We start from the raw sequence: 25,043 nt of genomic DNA, 5'->3' as shown, positions 1-25,043 counted from the left end.
GTGAGGGAAGTTGAGACCTATTTATTCTGATTTCTAACACTTCCACTATGTGCAAGTATGAACAACAACAAAGAAGAATAATGCACATTTTACAGAAGGTATAACACCTTTTAAATAAAGAGAAAAAACTCAATCAATGTTAGAGATCACAAAAGGAAATAGAGATGAATTGCAAACATATTTATACCTTCTGTTTGTTTGTGGGCAAAATGTCTCTGTCATTACTGTCTAAACTAGACTCCTGTATTCCTTTTCCTTAGATGGGTGGAATGGAAGCTGTCATCACTGGGTTAGCAGATGATTTCCAAATACTGAAGCGGCACAGAAAGCTTTTCACATTATGTGTCTCCTTTGGCACTTTCCTCGCGGCTCTCTTTTGTATCACCAATGTAAGTACTACAAGCGTTTCCATTAGCAAGTTAACTTAACAATGCAACTATTCCTGTAAAAGAGACAGAATTACTGTAGGCTGAGATTGATCTCTTTGTGTACTGGTAAAATCAGCAAAAGCAATCTGCTTTTACAGATCCAGACTAACACGGCTACCCCTCTGATATTTTGTGTACCTGGGAAGTTTAATTATAACCAACATTATTGTCTGAATATTATATTAATTATTCTATAAATGATGCCTCTCCTCTCGTGTTTTTTATCTATCAATTGATCTCACAAACCTTTATTCCCATGCATTATGCTTACTTCTACTGTAGCATCATCATCTGAAATGGGACTATGGTCACTGCTTACTTTTGTGTGTAGGGGAAAGTGTTTTGGAGACCACGCCCATAAGCATTTGAAAACTCCCTTTTTGCAACAGCACAAGATAATCAATCAATAAGAAACATTTACTTCTTGTAAAATTACACTTCAGTACAATAATCCTATCACCCTTTCCCTGAGCATGGTAATAGCTTGGCAGCGTAGCAGATCATAGTTATTAATGCATTGGGTTGGATGCATTTCAGTGAAGGAACCTTCCTATTTTTGAAAATCGGGGGTATAATGCAACCTGCTCCCCTCATTACAAATATAAAGCAGAAAAATAATGGCTGCATACATGTGCTGGATGTGGGGAAAGGTTGCAGGGAACCCTTTGCACACGTGGCAGTCAGACTGTGGCTGTTTTTCCTGTCTACCGGCAAAGGAGCAATGCACTGCAAGTGCTGGCAGCACATCACACCACAGAGAGGACATGTCTGTTCTGGGCTGGCCTTGCTCTTCTCTGCATGCCAGCTAGAACCAGGAAGGTGAGTGCCACTGCTAAGCATGCACCCCATAATGCTACCATAGCATTATATCTTACGTAGCCATAATGAATGCACCAGTGCTGGGATCCTATGGCCACATCCCTGTCGATCAGCATTCCACTGACTTACAGATCAACAAGTTAGCAGAGAGTTATTAAAATGGTACTAATTAATTAATTGAGAAGTTTTAAAGAAGTTTTAAAGTTAACAAAATGCATTTTCCTGGTAGTTTTTTCACTACAGTGTTTCATTAGCTAGAAAGGGTTTTCAAAGATTGAAAGTAAGCCTTATAATAGTAATACAGATCATTTATACTTATAATAAATATTGACCCTTTTTACATTTTTCAGCTCTCTCTGTCATCCAATACAGCTGGACATACTACACCACTACCTCAATATAACGCTGTCCTCGGGAGCCAAAAAATCTTACCGTGTTATAGGTGAAATCGCATTATATTGAACTTGCTTTGATCCACTGGAGTGCGCAGCCCCACCCCCCCCGCCCACTTCCCCGGAGCACTGCTTTACCATGTTATATCCAAATTCATGTTATATCGGGGTAGAGGTGTACTTCCTTGTTCTAGGTTTCATCTGGGTTAACAATAGGCTTGGACCAATGGGTTTGAAGAAACACAGTGGGTCAGATCTTTAGCTGGTCTAAATTGGTGTAACTCCATTGACTTCAACTGTGCTATGACAATTCAGATCACATGAGAATCTAGTCCAGTGTCTTTCAAATTATGCACCTCTGTGGGATTAAATTCTCAAGCAAGCTAGACTGCACTGAATTGCCTTGACAGGTACCAATACATTAGTTCATGTCAAAGAAAAAGTTGATGTCACATGTGTATAAAGTAGAAATCAAATCCCCTGTGAGAACACAGAGATAAAATAATCAGCTGAATTTCTTCTTGAAAATCTTTGGGATTGATTTTCAAAGCAGTCTGTTTTTCATACACACATATTTCATCAGTCACCTTGCTGGATTTCTAAAATAAAGGCATTCAAATAATGAGCAGATATAGAGCAGAATTTCCCACCTAAAACACTATTCAATAAACAGTCTTTTGCTTGTTGCTAAAGTATTTGCCATACAATTCGTTAGATGCCCTATGTTAATCCAAACTTTGGCCAGATCTCCACATCTCCAGAGTTTATAACTCAGAAAAGCCTAGATAGCTCTCTCCTTTGGTTACTGTAAATAGTGACATCTCTAGTACAAAGTCTCTGTATGCTATAACAAGAGAAAAGCTAAACTATGTCTTTGTTGATTAAACAGTAAAATCATCATCAGATCTACAAAACGAGTGGTATTTAGCCTCTTTTTTAAATTGTTAAAGATACTAAAGACAAAATCCACGTGAGGAGCAGGCATATTCATAGTGGGTTTGTTTATAAATAAGATTGTTAGAACCTACCCAGGCTGGAAGTTCTCTCAGCTGTTTACATGGGATGAAATGGTATCAATGTCTTAAAACATTTTGCTTTGCTTCATTTCAAAACGATAGGGAGCTCCATATGCCAACAACCCCCCGCCTCATTCTCTTCACTCCATACTAGATAAAATGAGATATTTAATAGTTTACTCAAAGACCAATCAAATAAAACAAAGTCAAATTCAGCTCAGAGTGTCTGAAAAGCAATTTTGCAAGAATCTTGTAAATGCACCTTACAGTTCCAAATCAATGCATTTCAAGGGATGTATATTTTGGAGGAGAGGGGATATTTATGTAAGGTGAAATCCTGTCACCACACTTCAGCCACAGAAAAAGACACAAACCACAGCATAGCCAGGGCTCTCCTACTGTACTGGAGAGCAGACAATGGAGACTTCACAATCATTTGTATGCACTGGGCCACTCTACAGGAGCATGGGGATGGGACATTGGATCCAAGACTGCACATCCATTGGACCACAATCCTGGCTATGGGAAGAAGTAGAGTGATAGCAGCCATGACTGTGACACACCAATGCCTTGCAGCTACTTTGAGAAGTAACTCTACGCTAGCTGTAGTTTGGGCTCAATCCTCCAAGTTGCTGAGAAGTTCTGCAAGGCACCAAGAGACCTCAATTCCTACTGAAGTTACTGGAAACTGACGGTGCTCACTAACTGTGTTTCCAGCAAAGCTGAGTAAGAATTCCATCCATTTTTCAGCTCCCATTCTGAATGAACAACCTAAGTCCATTTGCAAGGGTTGTTCATTCAAACCCACCATTTTCCATGCAGACCAAGGGATGCCCAAGCTTTCCACTCCTTGGTTAAACATACTGAGATTATTATATTTCTACACATCAGACCTCTGGTACCTGGAGGATAGACTTTGAAAGTAGAAAAATTTTAATTATTTCTTTAAGAGCTCGGATGAGCCTTGCTATTTGAAGTCTCTGAGTAGTTATTCACTTCCTGGTGCTGGGGACGAAGCTGAGCTAAGCAGAGAGATCTGGTATAAAAAGACACTTGCTCAGCAAATTCAAAGAACAGAGGCAGCTAACTGGAGAGTTTTGGACGGAGCTGAGAGAAGGCGTACGAGAGCCTTTCCTTTCAGGTTCACTCTACATCTGATTTTAAGATGACCAGTGATGGAACAGTGGTGGTGACCCACAGCAGATTTGCCACGTTTTCTTTCCTGCCGAAACAAGAAGGGACTTCCTGGTTCATGAAATGCAAGTTGGTGGCTGTGCCAGAGGAAAACATTCTTGGACTGGAGAGGCAAATAGAGGTGCTACTGAGAAGCAGAGTTGTTCCTAGACAGGTCTGGGAAGCAGCTGTACCCCCAGGTTCAGGGAAGAAAGGAACTGAATGCCAAAAAGTCAGGGAAACAGGAAATCAGAGAGGAGGCCTGGCAGGTCATAACCACCAGAGGCAAGAAATCACATCAGCATTCCTCACAGCTGGAGACAGATGAGGATGATGACCAGGAGGAATTCCACACAGCTAGACGTTTCCAATCAATACCTGGTCCTCCATATGGAAACTATAGAAGATTCCTCTCAAGATCCAGCTGGTCCCAGGGAATGGACAACTGGTACGAAAATCAAGCATATCCACAAATAGTTTTCTAACTGTCCAAGAAAGACTGATGATCCTGGTAGGATATTTTGTACTCAGAAGAATTGAAAGATCATTCTGAAAGGGACAGATGGATAACAGGATGGTGTGCTGTCTTCCTGGAGCCAAGACACAAGACCTCACTCTAAGACTGGTAGGCTTCTGAAGTCAGTGGTCAAGGATCCATTCATGATTATTCACTTCGGCATCAAGGGACATCTCACAGATAATAGATGACTTCAGAGAACTTGAAAGTATCCTGAAGAAGAATAAACGTGAAGCAATCTTCTCTGGGATCCTTCCTGTCCCACAAGTGAAGGAAGACAGAAGGTAGAAGATTCTAGAAATGAACCACTAGCTAGATAAGTGGCGGAGGGTGGGAGATTTTGGTTTTGTGGTACATTGGTCGACCTTCTATGGGGAGAGGGCGCAGAATAGTTTGGTTCCCCTTCTACTGGTAGAGGCGGTCCAATCTCCTCGGGGTAGTCAGACGAGCATTAAACTAATAACAAAAAGGGAGAGTAAAAACAGGGGAAATACGAGCACTCATTTAGCACAGAATCAAGATGTTGAAAACAAAATTAATGAAGGGACCAGAAGATATGAAGAGAAACAATTCTTTAATTGCCCATACACCCTGTGCTAGGAACCAGGATAACAAACAAGATTGAATTGGAATTGCTTATTTATGAGCATAAATTCAATCTAGTTAGTATTACTGAAACCTGGTGGGATGATGTGTAAGACTGGAATATTAAAATCAGTGGTTATAACCTATTTAGGAAGAAGTGAGTGGGCAAAAGGGAAGTGGCACTCTATGACAAAAATGGCATTATTGGTTTCTGAGTCACTCATAACTCCAAAGAAAATGATCTTGAATGCCTATGAATCAATATTCTAATGCATAAAGCACAAGATGGAATATTAGTTGGCATTTGCTACACACCACCAAATCACACTAGGGGACAGGGTGACCAGCTCCTTATGCCTCTAACCATAATGTGTGGTGGGGAAAGCTGCGTGATCATGGGGACTTCAATTTGAGTGACATATGCTGGAGGTCTCATGCTGCCAGTATTAAAATATCCTTGGAATTTCTACATATTATAGATGACAGTTTGCTAAATGAAAAGCTGTTGCATCCAATATGGTGGAATTTATATTAGATCGACTCTTGACAGATAAAGAGGAATTGATCACAGAACTAAAAACTAATCATAGCTTAGGTACAAGCAGTCATGACTTGATCATATTTACAATATGGAAGCAGAATAAAGTCCAGACCAGTAATATATATGCTTGGTGCTTTAACAGGGACAGTTTCACAAAGCTGAAAATAGTTATGAATCAGATCAACTGGGAGGAAGAATTTAATCAGAAAAATCTGAATCATAATTGGGAATTGTTTAAGAACACTTAACTAGATGCCCAAAAATTCACAATCTCATAATCGAGGAAGGCCGTATTGATTAAAAAAATGATCTGGTTTAGAGGGGAAGTGAAGGTAAATATAAAAAATAAAAATATACAACAATAGAAGAAAGAGGATGTTGATAGTAATGAATATAAATCAGAAGCTAGGAACCATAGAAACTGATAAAGGAAGAAAAGGAACACAAAGAGAAATATATGACCATCAGAGTTAATGACAAGGAGGAGTTTTAAGGATACTGGGAAGAAGAACAATCCTGACAATTGTATTGGCCCATTACTGTATGGAAATGGTAGAATTATCAGTAATAATGCAGAAAGGAAGAAGTTTTCAATATCAATATCTATTCCGTATTTTGGAGGGAAAACAGATGATGTAGTCTCATATGACGACGACAACACTCTTTCCATTCCAATAGTATCTCAGGAGGATGTTAAACAGCAACTACTATAGTTAGACATTTGTAAATCAACAAGTCCAGATGACACGCATCCAAGAGTTTTAAAAGATCCGGCTAAGGAATCCAATGGATAGTTAATGTTGCTTTTCAATGTCTTGGAACACGAGGAAAGTTCCAAAAGAAAGAAAATGTGGCCATATTTAAAAGGCTAAATGGGATGACCCAGATAATGACAGGCCTTATAAATGAGGACTCATCATCAAATGTGTGTGTTTCAAGTGGGGTCCCACAGGAATGTGTTCTTGGCCCTACACTATTTAACATTTTTTTCAATTACCTAGAAGAAAACACAAAATCATCCCTAATAAGTTTGCAGATGACACAAAAATTGGAAGAGTGGTAAATAATGAAAAGGACAGGTCACTGATAGTTTTAATACAGCTATATGTAAATGTGTACAGCTAGAAACAAAGAATGTTGCCCGTACTTACAGGATGGAGAAACTCTATTTTGGGAAGCAGTGACTCTGAAAAAGAATTGAGCGTCATGGTGGATATTTGGGGGAACATGAGCTCCCAGTGCAATGCTGTGGCCAAAAGGCCTAATGTAGCCCTACAATGTATAAATAGGGGAAATCATGAAGGATGATGATAAATTGAGAGGGTTCAGAGAACAGACACAAGAATGATTAAAGGATTAGAAAACCTGCCTTCTAGTGATAGACTCAATGACGTTAATCTATTTAGTTTAACAAAGAGAAGCTTAAGGGGTGACTTGATTACAGTCTATAAATCTCTACACGGGGAACAAATATTTAATAATGGGTTCTTCAATCTCGCAGAGAAAGGTATTACATAATCTAATGGCTGGAAATTCAAGCTAAACAAATTCAGACTGGAAATAAGGCATACATTTTTAATGTTGAGAATAATTAACCATTAGAACACTGCACCAAGGGATTGGATGTTTTTATAAAAGATCTGCTCTAGGAATAATTTGGGGGACATTCTTTGGCCCATGTTATGTAGGAGCTCAAGACTACATGAGCACAGTGGTCCCTTCTGGTCTTGGAAACTATGAATCTATCATACTTGTTGGATTTTTTTATGCCACAGGGTGGAATTTACATCCTCACACTACTGGATACATTTGCAGCTGGGACTTCAATCCTGTTTGCTGTTTTAATGGAGGCAATTGGAGTGTCCTGGTTTTATGGTAAGTTCTTTTCTCTTGTTTTTTGTGATGACAAAAAGTCTTGTAAATTGTTGGCTGTCCCCATGATACCGTGGCCCACAGCTGTAAGTAATAATGGAAATGTGCTGTATAGCAGAAATCAGAGGAGCAGTAGTTTTAATGCAATGATCTTCATCTGATTTACAAATAGTGACACGAATTCATATGTTCTATGGCCAAATTTTGGAGCCTTGCACAAAGCCAAAATAAACTGCTTTGGGCTGAGGTTCACTGTAGGGAGAGACTCCACCCACTCTTCCCAAGGTGTTACAGCTGTAAATACAGCCTGTGGGTTGCAATTGTGCCTCTAAACCATGCAGAATTTCAGGCCAGTGGATTAGCCTGGTTGCAGAGACACGGACACTGCCTCTACCTCCCCCAGAACCTCTCTGCTACCCATAGGGAGCTTGGAATCTTTGTGGTCTCTCCATGACCTACACAATGAACACATGGTGGCTTGACCCTATAGGCTTGTATTAATTTCTTCCTGGGCAGTTCTTGTCTGATTTAGTAATATAGTGCATGATGAAATACTCCTGTAGCACTGAATTTTGTTTTGTTATATGCTTCAACGTATGATTCCCAGTGTATGAGCATATCCATCAATGAACTGGTGAACACTAGAAATAGGACATATATATTAACATGAAGTATTGTGTAGCAGTTTAGTCTCTAATGACAGTTAGGCACCTAACTGTCCTTTGTGCCTTTAAAAATCTTCCTCTGTAAGCATCAATTACATATATTAACAAGGATATGATGAGCCAGGCTTGGGAGCTTTCCATAGACACTAAGGTCTGTGTGAGACTGTTCCGTAAATCCAAACAGCAATCTTTCCCAATTGACACACATTGGTAATTCTGAGAGATTTTTAAAGGTGCAAAAGGAAGTTAGGTGCCCAACTCCTACTAAAAGTCAATGACAACTGGGCACCTAACGCCTAATTGCATGTCCTCCAAAAGGGATGCATACTGGGGGTCTGGAGGGGTGTAAGGAGCCTTCCATAAGGGCAAGACACAGTGGGAATTTAGGGACAACTGCGTTCATATTATCTCGGGGGTGCACAGTATACTCCCTTGCAGGCCAGGCTTCAGGAGATATTCTGATGGCCACCTGGAACTCCCTTCATACCAAAGTGGCTTTGCACCAACCCCAATACAATGATATGCCAGTGTACCCTAAAGGAGAATAATGCTCATACAAACTTTGGGTTCAATTCTGCTTTCAGATGCATGCACATGGCTTCCATTTACCTCCTTGGCAGTTGCACAAACAATATCTGAAAGCAGAATTTGGCCATTCATATTTTCTGCTCCCTCAAGTATTATAAACACAGAATGGGGCATTAAAAATACAGGACAGTTATATAAGGAAGAAGAAACAAAAATTGATTTTTGCTTTCCCAGTGCAAAAATAACCAAACATTGGCAGCCAGCCACTGCTCATTCTCCTCCAAACCAATATGAATGCATTTAGGTGACCTTAGCCAGAAGAAGAGCAACGGTATTTAGTTTACTAATATAATGGGACACTAAATCTGGATAGACCCAGTACTTAAATGACAGAAATTTTAAAACTGGTGTAATCTTGTGGAAAATGTCCTGTGTTGTATATGTCTGCCAAGAAACAGGTGTATTAGTGATGAAACTGTTGGAAAGCCACTTGAAATCTAAGATAACCCTGAATGCTAATTGGATTGTAGCATCTACTATTTCTAAATGTACAACTCTTCCATCTTGTTCACTGCTTTGCTGTATACACGTGATCAGTTGTATCAAATCGTCCTTATGTAGAGAATTTACATTACATAATTTGATTTTTTTTCTGACATATTTTGCTTTGGAAAATGAATTCTTTTCTTTAGTGGACTGGGTTTCAGATGCATAAAAGCTTCTTCCAGCTTAGACGTCTCACGTGGTGCTTGCAACTTTTTGGTTTCAGGTGCAGGGTGTCAGTATTTTTGCCTTAGAACTTTAAACTGTGTTTCATTCTGATTTGAGAAGACACAAGAAATTATCTGTCTTAGAAAGGGCCTGAACTCCTTTATATTGTTGGCATGCTTTTCTATTGCTAAAATGAGAGTTTTGATTGCCTCGTTTCTGTGAGGCAGCTAGGTTGCTCCACTGTGTATCAACAATAAAATGTCATTTTTTACTGTATACTAATATGATTATGTTTATATATGCATCATAATGATCCTGTACGATTAAGTGATAACAGAGTAAACCAGATTTTTGTTCCTGAAGAGTAGAAATGAAAACTTAAACTGTATGTTACTTGGACTAATAGGATCCTATGTACACAGGGCTCAGTTTTGCCAATTATTTGATAGCAATGGGACTACTTGATAGGAAGATAATAAACATGAGTGAAAGTGGCAGAATCAGGACTATATTTCTTCTGTTCAGCATGTGATGATCAATGGGTTTTTTAAATCTCACTAGCCATTGTTCCTGAAGCGTCTCATGTCTTTTCAACCCAAAGGACTAAATTTGGGGGGCTGTTAAAGAGCTGGAGCCTTAAAATTCCACCTGTTCTGGAGGAGGTTGTTTCTTTTTTTAAAAAACCCTGAAACTCAATGTTTGTCCAATGCAAGGAAGAACACTAGCTGAGAAATGGAGGGAACTTTAAAGCTCTATTGATCTCTGAATCATGCTGAACACTGGGCAGAATTTGGTCTGTATTAGACATATCGTACTTCACATATGTAATGGAAATGATACTCATTTCCCTTGGGAGGGACTGTAACATGTCTTGAACTTGTCCCTGTCAAAGCTGATGAAATTATAACAACTTTCTTTTCTGAATAGCCAAATGTTCAAAGAAATTCTGGATTCTCCCTGGGGATTCCATAATGTAACTTGAAATGAGTGTGGGAAACTATATTATGTTATAAACCTCTGGCATGTTTTTGTCCTTAAATGATCTGCTAATGTATATTTTCACAACTATACATTAGGCAGTGTAATTCATAATACAGTTGTAATGGCCTGTTTTTATTCCCAACCACCTATTCCCAAATCATGTGGTGTATTATTGTTGTTGCGAGTTTTTCAAGATTCTCCTGCAAATAACTAATGCTCCAACTGTGGATCAAAGCTCTGACTACAACTAAAGTTTGCCATGATTTTTGTCACGTCATCTGTCATATTTCTGGCCGACTTTTCAGACAGCATAAATGTTGAAAACATGCTTCCAAATTACTTCCCCAATGATTAGTCTGTAAATAAATGCAGCTCAGTATTGAGCTCAGATACAAGGTGCATGTAACAATTCCACTTTTCCTCTTTCAAAATACAATGCACCATCCAGATTCCTCCTTTAATGTCTTTGAGGTTACTTTGCTTATTTTTAATTCCTGTTCTGCTTTCAAGCCAGTTGTGTCCCAGTTATTGAGGACACCATCTAGGAAGACTCTTTTTTTCAGTTCTGTCAAAGGCAGTCTAAATATTTTGGCAATTCAGTAGACCACTCAAAGGATAATTGTCTAAACAATGTAATATTAATAGTAAGCCTATCTCTTTGCTCCGCCACACACTTTAAGAATATATTGAATGTCCTAAGGGTCCCATAATAATAAATTGTACTTGGGTAAATAGTTCTTACTCATGGCAAATAGTCCTGTTTTGACAGCATCAATTCAAACCATCTATCTTACCTTAAGATAGTTGCCATTAAAAAAGTCAACAACATTAATCAACCTAGAAACTTTATGTGACTCATCCAAGTATATACTGAGCTAGCTGTCCTGATTACTGGTGAAATGATTCTTCTTTTTCTGACAGTCATCTTATTTTCTTTTTTAGAGATAGTGCTTCTTAGCTGTCATTGTGTGCTTTATAAAGTTCTCAGGTACCTTGCTCTACTGCCATTTACCTCCCTCGGCCATCATCTCATCCCACCTGCACACATCACTTTATTTTTCTAGTTAAACTCCCAAATGGAAACTTTTGGCAAGCAAGTGATCTGAAGGGGTGATGTCCACAATTGCTGCATCTAAGGAAAGCAAAGAATGTCAAACACACAATCTTCACAATGGTAATTCTGTCCATCAGAGGTAGCTTAAATCTCACAGGTTATAATGCAGCTTTCTTATAAAATAATTACAGGCCCTAGATTTTAGAGTAAACTGCTTTTTAAGAGAGGTAGATGTGTCAAAGAGCGGGATACTCATACTCCAGTTTGGCAGCTGAGGCATAAAAATAGCATTGTTTCTTTAGTGATGAAGGGTTATCTTCCATTATTAAAATGAGATTTACTGTGCTTCACAATAGCTAGGCTTGAATGAAGTCCACAAAGTAAATCATCCGAGCTCAGTCCGAATTCACTTACTTGTTAGAACTTATCCCTTTGCTCATCACCTCTTTCCCTTCCCCCCTCCCCCCCGATAATTGGGGAAATGGCTATTAATTTGTCTCAAGCAGCTGATAAATGTTTTTACTGACATAATAAAACCTGATGCTCTATAAAGAACAACTTATTGCAGCCCCAGGTGCTATTTAAATCATTGACTGATTAAATCTGGCATGGACTTGACCACCTCTTGTTTTCTGATACTCCCCAGTTGCCTTAGTGACCCAGCAGGAACATTAGCTTAGCCCAAAGGCAAACTTGACATTTTGGCACAGACCAGAAATGTGGAAATATTTAGTTCAAGTAATACCTACGTTCATTAACTGTGAAGCTTTTGTTCCAAAGATTTTTTTTACGGGGGAGGGGGAATTGGTTTGTTTTAGCAAGTAACGATACTTTAGTTGGCGTTCAGTTTTCCCTCTGTTAACATAAAGGTATGCTTTGCTTGATACACATTCTGGGAAAAGCCCCTCCCACCCCAAATTAAAATCTGTTTATTAGCATCACTGCCAGGAAAAGCTCCATGTAGGGTTTACAAGTCACAATCCTGGTCACAGCATGTTTCTGTGAAGGAATAAGCTTAATATTTGTAAAAAATGAATTCCTGCTTTCATTCCTGCCTCGCATTCTCAGTTGCTTAGAATCTTCTCCAAAAAAAACAAAAAAATTCTTTTGGGCTGAAGCTTTCCATACTTGGACTCAACCCACAGGTGAGTTTGTTTAGAATGTTAGAGTTAAATGGGTTGAGCCATCTGGATGATGGAGAGAGAAATATTAGCTAGGAACTGACTTTCTACATTATACTTTTGTTCATGTACTCATCCTTTCACACGTAGATACAGGAGTGCCACTGAACAGACTGCAAAAGAGGGAGGGGAAGCAATCAAAATGGGCCAAATGTAAGTGGCATTGTAATCCCGTATGCCAGGTCACACTGCCACTCACTCAAATTTGGCACAGCACCACTCCATCATACCAGCAGTGAAGGGAATCTGCCATTACACCACCCAGCTCCAGTCAGAGACTAGGAGGGTGTTGACCTCAGGTTGGCCCCTGGTGAGTTCAGATTCTCAAAAGGGGGGTGGGTAGGCATGCCCCCCCTCGATTAAAAAGTGATGGGGGACAGTGATTCTCCTTCCCCACCTCTGGCACCCATGTACAGATACCAGTACAACCATAAATGAAATACCTCTACAAACATTCATGTGAACAAAAACAGTCACAGAAATAAGAACATAATAAGTACTTGTGGCACCTTAGAGACTAACAAATTTATTTCAACATGAGCTTTCGTGCGCTACAGCTCACTTCTTCGGATGCATAGAATGGAACACACAGACAGGAGATATTTATACATACAGGGAACATGAAAAGGTGGAAGTATGCATACCAACAGGAAGAGTCTAATCAATTGAGATGAGCTATCATCAGCAGGAGAAAAAAAACTTTTGAAGTGATAATTAAGATGACCCATTGAAGGTGTGAGGAGAACTTAACATAGGGAAATAGATTCAATTAGTGTAATGACCCAACCATTCCCAGTCTCTGTTTAAGCCTGAGTTAATTGTATCTAATTTGCATATTAATTTGAGTTCAGCAGTCTCTCTTTGGAGTCTGTTTTTGAAGTTTTTTGGTTGCAAAATTGCCACCTTCAAGTCTGTCACTGAGTGGTTAGAGAGGTTGAAGTGTTCTCCCACTGGTTTTTGAATGTTATGATTCCTGATGTCAGATTTGTGTCCATTTATTCTTTTGTGTAGAGACTGTCCAGTTTGGCCAATGTACACTGCAGAGGAGCATTGCTGGCACATGATGGCATATATCACGTTGGTAGATGTGCTGGTGAACGAGCTCCTGATGGCATGGCTGATGTGATTAGGTCCTATGATGGTGTCACTTGAATAGATATGTGGACAGAGCTGGCATTAGGCTTTGTTGCAAGGATAGGTTCCTGGGTTAGTGTTTATGTTGTATGGTGTGCGGTTGCTGGTGAGTATTTGCTTCAGGTTGGGAGGCTGTCTATAAGCAAGGACTGGTCTGTCTCCCAAGAGCTGTGAGAGTGAAGGATCATCTTTAAGGATAGATTGTAGATCTTTGATGATGCACTGACGAGGTTTTAGTTGGGGGCTGTAGGTGATGGCTAGTGGCGTTCTGTTGTTTTCTTTGTTGGGCCTGTCCTGTAGTAGGTGGCTTCTGGGTACTCTTCTGGCTCTGTCAATCTGTTTTTTCAGTTCAGCAGCTGGGTACTGTAGTTTTAAGAATGCTTGATAGAGATCTTGTAGGTGTTTATCTCTATCTGAGGGATTGGAGCAAATACGGTTGTATCTTAGAGCTTGGCTGTAGACAATGGATTGTGTGGTGTGTCCTGGATGGAAGTTGGAGGCATGTAAGTAAGTATAGTGGTCAGTGGATTTCCGGTATAGGGTGGTGTTTATGTGACCATCACTTATTAGCACAATAGTGTCTAGGAAATGGACTGCTTGTGTGGATTGGTTTAGGCTGAGGTTGATGGTGGGATGGAAATTGTTAAAATCACGGTGGAATTCCTCGAGGGCTTCTTTTCCATGAGTCCAGATGATGAAGATGTTATCAATGTAGCACAAGTAGAGTAGGGGCGTTAGGGAATGAGAGCTAAGGAAGCATTATTCTAAGTCAGCCATAAAGATGTTGGCATACTATGGGGCCATGCAGGTGCCCATAGCAGTGCCGCTGACTTAAAGGTATATATTGTCCCCAAATGTGAAATAATTGTGGGTGAGGAAAAAGTCACAAAGTTCAGCCACCAGGTTAGCCGTGATATTATCGGGGATTCTATTCCTGATGGCTTGTAGTCCATCTTTGTGTGGAATGTTGGTGTAGAGGGCTTCCACATCCATAGTGGCCAGGATGGTGTTTTCTGGAAGATCATCAATGGATTGTAGTTTCCTCACGAAGTCAGTGGTGTCGCGAAGATAGCTGGGAGTGCTGGTAGCATAGGGCCTGAGAGAGAGTCCACATATCCAAACAATCCTGCTGTTAAGGTGCCAATGCTTGAGATGATGGGTCGTCCAGGATTTCCACGTTTATGGATCTTGGGTAGCAAATAGAATACACCTGGTCGAGGTTCTAGGCATGTGTCTGTACAGATCTGTTCCTGTGCTTTCTCAGGGAGTTTTTTGAGCAGATGCTGTAGTTTCTTTTGGTAATCATCAGTGGGATCAGAGGGTAATGGCCTGTCGAATGTGGAGTTAGAGAGCTGCCTAACAGCCTCTTGTTCATATTCCGACCTATTCATGATGACTACAGCACCTCCTTTGTCAGCCTTTTTGATTATGATGTCAGAGTTGTTCTTGAGGCTGTTGATGGCATTGTGTACAGCACAGCCTAGGTTATGGGGTGAATGATGCTGCCCTTCCACAATTTCATCACGTGCACGTTGACGGAAGCAATCTATGTAGTCACAGAAATAGTCATAGAAAAGCAAACACAAATGGTGCAAATGTGGTTGGAATGAATAGAAATTTGGAATTCATGAATAAATTGGGGAAAATGTTCTCCACTCTTCTCCCAGCTCTAACAGAAGTGTCAATTGTGGTGGCCTCCAAACCTTCCTACACTGGCTATGCATGCACCCTACTGCTCCTTGCGCACCTCATGAGGGTACCTCCTAACCACAGCAGTCCTTCCATGTTGGGTGACCACATGGCTGCAGCACCCTGCACAGTGCTGAGTTGGTTCCATAGGGCAATTTTAAAGAGAGCTTCTGTAGCATCCCCCTCTATCCTCCTTCCCTTATTGCTGCTCATGTCAAGTGGTGGCTCAACTGTCTGATTGAAAAATTGCTACATCTCTCATTCTTCTGTTCTTTTCCTGCTTCCTAACACCTTGCTCCCAAAGGCCTGTACATGTGACAATCAAGTGCTTCCAACATGCAAATACAAATGTCCTCCCGATGCTGTCCATATCTACACAAATAAAACCTCACCTAATATTTATCCAAACAAAATCTGTGAATACACATTCATGGAAAAATGCACAAAGAGGGTAAACATGGTTGAATTAACTCAAGATCCAATTTTAAAGATTAAGTTTGCCTGCCATTCTTTGATCAGATATGCCATTTAAATTGTGATTGACGTATATCTTCTTTTCAATTCAAAATTAATTTTAATTTGTATAAAACATAAGGTTAAAAGAGTATGGATCAGGACATATTCAACATAGCAAAATGAAATAGAAGATAAGTGATAGATAGATATACACATAACTTTAGGATTCCAGATACTGAGAACTGATCATCATGTTTTGGACACCTACCTCTTTCAGATAAGAGAAAACAGTTTATCTCCAGGGCCAATGGACTACACAGGGGTTTGTGGAGGACTTGAGTGGTCTCTGGGCCTCATGCTGGCCCTCAGCACTGGAATGATTTACTCCCTAAATCCATAATGAGGCTATAAGCAAATCACACAGCAAAGCATTGTGCAGGGGCATCTGCAGTGTATGAAATTTCATCCTGACTAAATACAGTGGTCTTTATGCAGTTGAGATGAAAGCATAATGCTATGTTAAAGGATAATTTTCAGTTACAGCTGGGATCTATTTGTCATATTTTTTACTAAGCTATTCTTTTATGCCTATTAATTTGATTGCCATGTCCAGAACAATTATTTATGCAAGAACCATGCCAATGGTCGTAAGTGGAGTAACAAAACATTAGTGTGGACAGCTTTGCTGTTTATGTATTTCAGAGAAATTCATGTATTACACTGAAATTCTGTTTAGCACTAATGTATTTATTTAGGGTCTTTGGTCATAAAACTTAAGTTCATCATAACTGCTTTCCTAGTGAGAAACAGAGATGAAGTTCACACTGGCAGGTTCTCTCAACTGGTGATTAAATCAAATGTTGGGTTTATAATACCAAATCCTGCTCATGATTGCAACAGCCACCACTATGTAGGGTTCTCCCCCTGCCACATTATAGAAGCACAAATGAAATCGGGTGAGTGGCTTTCAAGAAACCTGAAGAAAATGAGCAATATATATTGATAAATATAGATAGATATACCCGCCTGCTATGGAGGCCCCTTTTCAGAGCTGTTACTTGAAAACAAAAATACAGCATTAAAAAGAAGCATGTTGTTTGAAAGCTACTTTTAGAGGACTTAAATGATTTAATTCTGTGTTGTTCTTTGCTTTGCAAAGGGAAGTTCTCTAAGACCGGGGTAAACTTGGAGGTATTTTTAATATTATTTCTGAAGGATTTTTAACCAAAGTATCTTGGTCACATACTTCATGCTTGAACTGGGGGCTAGTGGAAGAGAGAGTCCACACATATTCTTTTGAATTCAATTTGAGTGTATTTGTGATGCTTTCCGTGAACTTTAAAGCACCAGAATTTTACTCTAAGGGTGCAATTCATCCCACTGCAGAGAGCCAGTCATGATAGTGTGCTTTGTTTTGGGTGATTTTCACCCTGTCTCCGTATTATGATTAGGGAAATGTGAAACTCAAAGCAGTTCAGGGGGTCTGTTCAGATAAGCATCTTGGGTCTGCAAGACTGGGTGATAATCTCACAAGTATTGGCACTCCCATTAGATTCCCTGAACTTTCCGCTTGCTGGACCAAAAGTACCATGTCAGTAGCACCTTTCTCCCTTTCGTGTGGCTTTCTCTCTCACTTTGGCTCCAGTCTTGTCCCGGGAAACAAGGAGGTCATGTACAAAACTGAAATGTAATTTTTAAAATCGAGAACCAAAATTTTCTGTGTCCAAAAAATACTGTGGATATTCGGTTCAAGTTTTGAGCAAGAACAGGAATATGGGGAGAAGCTGGCAAAGAGAAACAGACAAGAGAAATAAAGGAGAAAGAAAGGTGTTTAGTGGGAGGGTGCCCCTTTCAACCCATGGTTTTATAAGGCCGAGTCCCTGTAAAGACTTCCTTGGTGTCAGAAGGATTTAGACGGGATCCATAATGCTTCTGCTGTATTTATATTCACATGCCACTGCAAACATAGCTATACCTATCCCATATCATAACTGTCCTGGCTTGTGCCCCTTGCTCTTCAATTCCACCTCCATTTTCACTGTCTCTACTGGTGCCAGATTACATAGCATTCAGAAGGACGCCCAGTTGTGACAGTCTAGGATATGTTTTCTCCCTACATGATTACAGTGCTGCTTTTTCATTTGTCCTGCTATTATTGTCACTAGCTGTTGAGTTGCCTGTGCCAAGTGTGAACAGAACATATCACTGAGTACCTAAGGTATCTGCATGTCCTAGCATGGCTCGGTACTGCTTCAGAATGCACTTTCACTCTTGTATGAATATTGTGCCTATAGGGTGTGGTGTATTCTCGCCCTTTGGTGGCCTGCCACAGGCTAACAATTTGATACAATTAAAAAACTAAATTAATTTAAATTAAATGGATATTAAATTTCCTTCCAAAAAAAAGAAAATCCAATTAAATGAATAAATATTTCTCAGAACTCAGTTTTACACACAATCCAAACAATACCCTGGTTCTTCCAGCACTATTGGGTAATAACTTTTTTCTGATAAATGAGGTGTGTATGCCATGGTTTACACTGTCTATTCCAATCTCCAGATGGGCCAAAACCTAGTTAGTGGGAGTTTTGTCACTGATGCCAGAGAGAGCAGAGTTTGATCCTAAAAGACAAAGCAACTAACTGCAGCATGTATCATCACCTCTTACATTGAAAGTATATGACTCTTTTTACTTCCAAAGATTTCAGAAGCACTTCATAAACCTTACTAATTTATATTTATAGAACCTACATGCTTTGTTGTCAGGGTTGCAAAAGATTGTTGAGGGTGTATACATCACCCATAGTAACATACAGCTGTTTTGGTGGCATGCAGCCACTGATCAACAGTACAAATCAAGATTCAAAGAATTTAGGATAGGAAGCTGGGAAGAATACTTTACCTAACTGAATTGGGCAGAATTAGGAATGTCAAATGTTAAAGTCACATGATTAAAATGGGTGAGAAGAGTTTATATATGACAATTTAAAATGTTAAAAATAAAAGCAAACTTTACAGAGCAGATAGTCAGCACAGGTTTGCAGAGGTAGTTTGAGACTGTCAGAGTATGAACAGAAATAAAAGAACAAAGAAGTATGTATTGTAACTGCACTGAAGTGGCTAGAGTGTTTTGCTGAAAAGTAATGGATTACTCCTGAGCTTAAAGTTAAGCACATGCTCAAGTATTTTGCTGAACTGGGACCTTTAAACTGCACATTTCTAAAGCACTAAGCAGCAGTATTGTCTAATGGACTCTGAGCCTGATTCTCGATCGCTCTTCTGACAATGTAAAGAGACACTGTTGTAAATGAGAATCAGCTCCTACAAAATTTTAAAGCCAGCATATCAGAGTTAAACAAGTTTAATAAAATATGAGAAACAGTGCAAACAGGTGGGTTGAATCCTGTACACGGAAACATATCATAGAAGAAAAGTCCTTCTATAGGTTAAGAATTGTAGGTTAAGAATAGGTTAAGAATATCATGGATTTGGTATGTTCTTCATATTGACAGTGATGGAGCAGAGCTGGGCTGCTATATTGAATCTGCAGTGGGGGATGTGAGGAACAAAGTTCCTTTATTTTCAGAGTTGCATAGTCATATATACCATGATCAAAAAGACTTTAGATACAAATGTCTTTTGATCATGGTATATATGATTATGCAACTCTGAAAATAGCTAGTTAGCTAGTCTAACCATTCTGGGAGGAAAGAATAAGTTAAATGTGGGTACTGAAGCAAAGTTATGCAAGTCAACTGGTTGCATTTGAATTGTTCCCTAAGAATAGGCATTAGTTCTGTGGTAACACCTTTCAACTCTTGTAAACAGGTTTCTGTGAGAAAAGCCTTCAAACTTATGGCTCTTTGCCCATTAGTTTGGGGATGAAAACAAACCTGCAATCTGCAACATACAGTACTTCTCCAGTATATTAATACTTGGAGGTTCAGTATGTCTACATAAGTGTGTGACACTGATCAAAAAGAAATATTGAGCACTGAGCCAAGAGCCCTTTTATCTCTTGGAGATTTCTCTAATTACTTTGTCTTGTCTCTAGGCTTATAAGCAAGGAATCTTTTTTATTTATGTGTTTGTTTTTTTATGGTGGTTCTGACCAGGAAAATTTTTCCAAGCTATCACAGCAATAGTGGTCATGTAATTATAAACTGATGTGGGAAAATAGTCTTGGCACAGATTAAACTCTTGCAAAGTGATATCTCCTATTGGGAAATGCTACCAGGAGAAATTCAGTTCAAGGATTTCAACAACAGATACAAAGCCAGGGCTTAGGGGGAGTAATTTCCATTCTAATTGTATGGAAGGTAGACATTTAACAATTATTTTGCATAACAAATTTAAGCTGCCAGTTAATACATAAATTTATGTTCTAATAAATTATGGGTGGAAAGTAAGTATTTCCAGTCAGGAATTAAGTTCAAGAAAGGTCCAATGAATATGAGTTAGCATGATTTTTATAATTTTTTTGTCCACATACTGTGCTTTCTACAATTAGACATGTCTTTATCAGTTTGAGACTAGTTGCAATACATTTGACCCCTGTAGACTCTCAGAACCTTCAGCTAGTGCAGACTTGGGTAGCCTGCTGCAGATTCTCACAGGAAGGACCTCATGCCTACACACTGGCTCCGAACTTGTTCAGCGGTGAAATTCATGGTGTTGGTTTAGAAGCCCTATGGAGCTCTTTAGGGTTTAAGTCCTGCCTACTTGAAAAAAAAAAAACATCCCTTTCCTCATGCAATGCCACAGAATATGATAAGTGCATAGGTACTCACACTAACAGACCTCTAGTTTAAATGAGCAGTGGCTGGAGGAAGGATGTTTCCTATGAGAGGTTCTCGTCTCTGGAACAAATGTCCATCCTTGGTCCCATGGAACCTGACACCCTTCATTTAAAGAACATGCTACAAAAATGTTTATTTTCCCAGGCTTCGGAGAAAGGGACAAGTTGAGGATGGTGTAAGTGAGGTAAACGATGGGTGCTTGCCTAGATAGGTTAGGTGGCTCCAGAAATTTTTATTTTTATGGCTTTCACTGCTGCTTATGTCTATATATCAAATATATATACACGAGAATTTAGGTGCATTACCTAAAAGGAAATACATGAAAATAAGCACATTTCATCCTTGGCTTTATGTTCCTGGTGAGATATGGCCTTTAAAGGCCTGATTCTCCTCTCACAACAGTTTCACACTGGCACTAATTAACAACTATGATGCTATTTCAACAGAGATTCCAGAGACTGAGTCACAATGAAAGCTGAACTATACTCTGATCTTGAAGTCCCAGCCCAAATAACACTTTTTCAAAGGTGCCTTAGAAAGACTTTAGGTGGACAGACACAGGGGCTTCTGCCAGTTCACTGATAGGACAGTGGGAAGAAATTTGTACTGCCACTGTGTATACTGTGTCTGGTCACAGAGGGGGTTCTAGCTTTTAGTGCTGTAAACATGATACCTCTGACACATACTGTGCACGCGCACACACACACACACAAATAAGAAGAAACGAATGCGGTATTAAGTACCAGAGGGATAGCCGTGTTAGTCTGGATCTGTAAAAGCAGCAAAGAATCCTGTGGCACCTTATAGACTAGCAGACTTTTTGGAGCATGAGCTTTTGTGGGTGGATACCCACTTCGTCAGATGCATGTAGTGGAAATTTCCAGGTATATATATGCAAGCAAGCTAGAGATAATGAGGTAGTTCAATCAGGGAGGATGAGGCCCTGTTCTAGCAGTTGAGGTGTGAAAACCAAGGGAGGAGAAACTGGTTTTGTAATTTGCAAGCCATTCACAGTCTTTGTTTAATCCTGAGTTGATGGTGTCAAATTTGCAGATGAACTGAAGCTCAGCAGTTTCTCTTTGAAGTCTGGTCCTGAAGTTTTTTTGATGCAGGATGGCCACCTTAAGGTCTGTTATAGTGTGGCCAGGGAGGTTGAAGTGTTCTCCTACAGGTTTTTGTATATTGCCATTCCTAATATTTTATTTTTATCCTTTTCCGTAGCGACTGTCCAGTTTGGCCGATGTACATAGCAGAGGGGCATTGCTGGCATATGATGGCGTACATTGCATTGGTGGACATGCAGGTGAATGAACCGGTGATAGTGTGGCTGATCTGGTTAGGTCCTGTGATGGTGTCGCTGGTGTAGATATGTGGGCAGAGTTGGCATCGAGGTTTGTTGCATGGATTGGTTCCTGAGCTAGAGTTACTATGATGCGGTGTGCAGTTACTGGTGAGAATATGTTTCAGGTTGGTAGGTTGCCTGTGGGTGAGGACTGGCCTGCCACCCAAGGCCTGTGAAAGTGTGGGACCATTGTCCAGGATGGGTTGTAGATCCTTGATGATGCGTTGGAGAGGTTTTAGCTGGGGACTGTATGTGATGGCCAGTGGAGTCCTGTTGGTTTCTTTCTTGGGTTTGTCTTGCAGTAGGAGGCTTCTGGATACACGTCTGGCTCTGTTGATCTGTTTCCTTATTTTCTCGTGCGGAATTGGGAACCTCATCTATCTGATGGTTTAATGGACACCTTCAATGATAGTTTGGTTAATTTGAGAAAGTCTGTCTGCTACTCTTCCTTCCTCTCTAGTCAATGTCAGTTGCATATAGGTCTGTTCTGCTTCTCATTTTCATGCATCCCTCTTTCCACAGAGCACAGTAACAACCATTGGATGTAGCGAACTTTCAGCTACAGTTTTTAAGTGGTGTTTGATTATATAAGGTTTGACTCACAATGAAAGTAATAGGCTCATGTATTTACAACTGCTAATACAAATTTATAAATGCTAATCAAGTGATCAAGGTGAGCCTACCATGATTATAAACACATGTTCTATGTCATTCATTTAACATAGCAAGTTTGATTATAATTATTTAGAGTCTGATCTAGCAGTCTCATCAAGCAAACCCTTGCCCCCAGCTGCCCAATGATTTCAACAATCAAAACTCCCAACAGTTTCCTATAATTGCTGCTTTTTACTTTTTTATACATGTGAACATGTCATTTATTTTCTAATGTATCTTCTGTGTCAGCAGTATTGAATTAGGAGATATTGACAATGTGTACAGAGATAGTAGTTTTTAGAAAAAATATGGTATTCTTGAGTAGTTTCCAGCAATGCTTTGGGAAATCTAAACCAGGGCATTGTAGCCTTACTGTTATGTTGTTATGCTCATTAATGACCTGGAAAAGGGGGTGAACAGTGAAGTCTGCAGATGATACAAAATTATTCAAGCTATTTAAGTCCAAAGCAGACAGCAAAGAATTACACAGGGATCTCACAAAACTGGGTGACTGGGCAACAAAAGGGAAGATGAAATTCAACACTGATATGCACAAATTAATGCACAGTGGAAACAATAATCCTAACTATCCACATACAGTGATGGATTCTAAATTATCTGTTATCACTGAAGAAAGAGATCTTGGCATTGCCGTGGATAGTTCTCTGAAAACATCAGCTCAATGCGCAGCAGCACTCAAAAAGGCCAACCGTATATTAGGAGCTAGTAGGAAATGGATAGAAAATAAGACAGAAAATATCATAATGCCACTATATAACTCTATGATGTGTTCCAACTTGAATACTGGTGGACAGTTCTGGTTGCCCCATCTAAAAAAATTATAGTGGAACTGGAAAAGATTCAGAGAAGGGCCACAAAGATTATAAAGGGTATGGAAAGGCTTCCATAGGAAGATACACTAAAAAGCTTAGGGCTGGGCAGCTTAGAAAAGAGATGACCAAGGGGGGGATATGATAGAGGTCTATAAAATCATGAATGTTGTGGAAAAAGTGAAGAGAGAAGTGTTTTTACCTCTTCTCATAATACAACAACCGGGGCCACCTGATAAAATTAATAGGCAGCAGGTTTAATAGAAACAAGAGAAAGAACTTTTTCACATAATGCACAACTCAGCTGTGGAAGAGATTGCCATGGAATGTTGTGATGGCCAAAAGTATAACTGGTTTCAAAAAAGAACTGGATAAATTCGTAGGTGATAGATCCAGCAATGGCTATTAGCTAAATTGGTGAAGGAAACACCACCATGCTCAGGGAAACCCTAAACTAGAGCCCTGCGCAGGATTATTCTTCAATCCTCCTCCCACTTGCACCTGCTATTATGGCAGTGGGACCTGTGGAACCCACGGGATCCCAGTCTCACTGCAGGGTTCTACACTAGTCCTGCGTAGGTCTCTACCCTAAACCTCTGACTATCAGAAGCTGGGAGTGGAAGACAGGAGTGGATCACTCCATAATTGCCCTGGTCTGTACAATCCCCCTGAATCTCTAGCATGGAGACAAGATGTTGGGCAAGATGGACCATGGCGTGACCCAGTATGGTGGCTTATATTCTTATGCTGTTGCACACATCTAAACTGAAAGATAAGCACCTAGGCAGATTCTAGTGAAGGTTACTGAAAGATGAAATGGCGTGCATTACAAAGACAATGGGTATTTCTTCATACTGCGCTGAAAAAAGTGGAACTTGTAGCTCCTCTGAAGACTTACAAATATGTGGATTTACTTTACAATCAGCGCCTTATTTGTTTGTGGGTTTTTGTATATAAATATGAGTGAGTTTTGTAATTTGACTACAAAGTAGAATAGCCCACAGCCATAATAAAAAAAAATCTGTATTCATTTTGCCGCTTCAATGTTTGAAATGCGTTGTGGCTTAACTGAAAATGAAGCTCAACATGTCTTTCTCAGGTTTTAGAGTGGTAGCCGTGTTAGTCTGTATCAGCAAAAAGAATGAGGAGTACTTGTGGCACCTTAGAGACTAACACATTTATCTGGGCATAAGCTTTTGTGGGCTAAAACCCACTTCATCAGATGCATGCAGTGAAAAATACAGTAGGAAGATATATATATAGAGAGAGAGAATGTGGGGAAAAAATGGGGATTGTTATACTAACTCTAACAATTATAACAATCAAAAACCAGTCAGAGAACACTTCAGCCTCCCTGGACACTAAATTACAGACCTAAAAGTCACAATTCTTCAACAAAAAAACTTCAAAAACAGACTCCAACGAGAAACTGCAGAACTGGAATTAATTTGCAAACTGGACACCATTAAATTAGGCTTGAATAAAGACTAGGAGTGGATGGGTCATTACACAAAGTAAAAACTATTTCCCCCTACTGTTACTCACACCTTCTTATCAACTGTTTGCAATGGGCCATCCTGATTATCACTACGAAAGTTTTTTTTCTCCTGCTGATAATAGCCCACCTTAATTGATTAGTCTCACTAGAGCTAGTATGGCAACCCCCATTTTTTCAT

General features: G+C 39.7%; 1 protein-coding gene across 1 annotated transcript in view; it reads left to right on the top strand.

The window, feature by feature from the left end:
- Window positions 1–25,043, top strand: part of SLC6A2 (solute carrier family 6 member 2) — a 108,037-nt gene that overhangs the window by 67,020 nt on the left and 15,974 nt on the right. The window contains exons 10-11 of the mRNA XM_030581993.1: window positions 261–389; window positions 7,247–7,346. Coding sequence (XP_030437853.1) covers window positions 261–389; window positions 7,247–7,346 — 229 coding nt within the window. The remainder of the gene's footprint in view (window positions 1–260; window positions 390–7,246; window positions 7,347–25,043) is intronic.

This window comes from Gopherus evgoodei, chromosome 12 (assembly GCF_007399415.2).
Source record: "Gopherus evgoodei ecotype Sinaloan lineage chromosome 12, rGopEvg1_v1.p, whole genome shotgun sequence".
Classification (NCBI taxonomy): Eukaryota; Metazoa; Chordata; order Testudines; family Testudinidae; genus Gopherus; species Gopherus evgoodei.
This window is presented reverse-complemented; position numbering and strand designations above follow the sequence as displayed.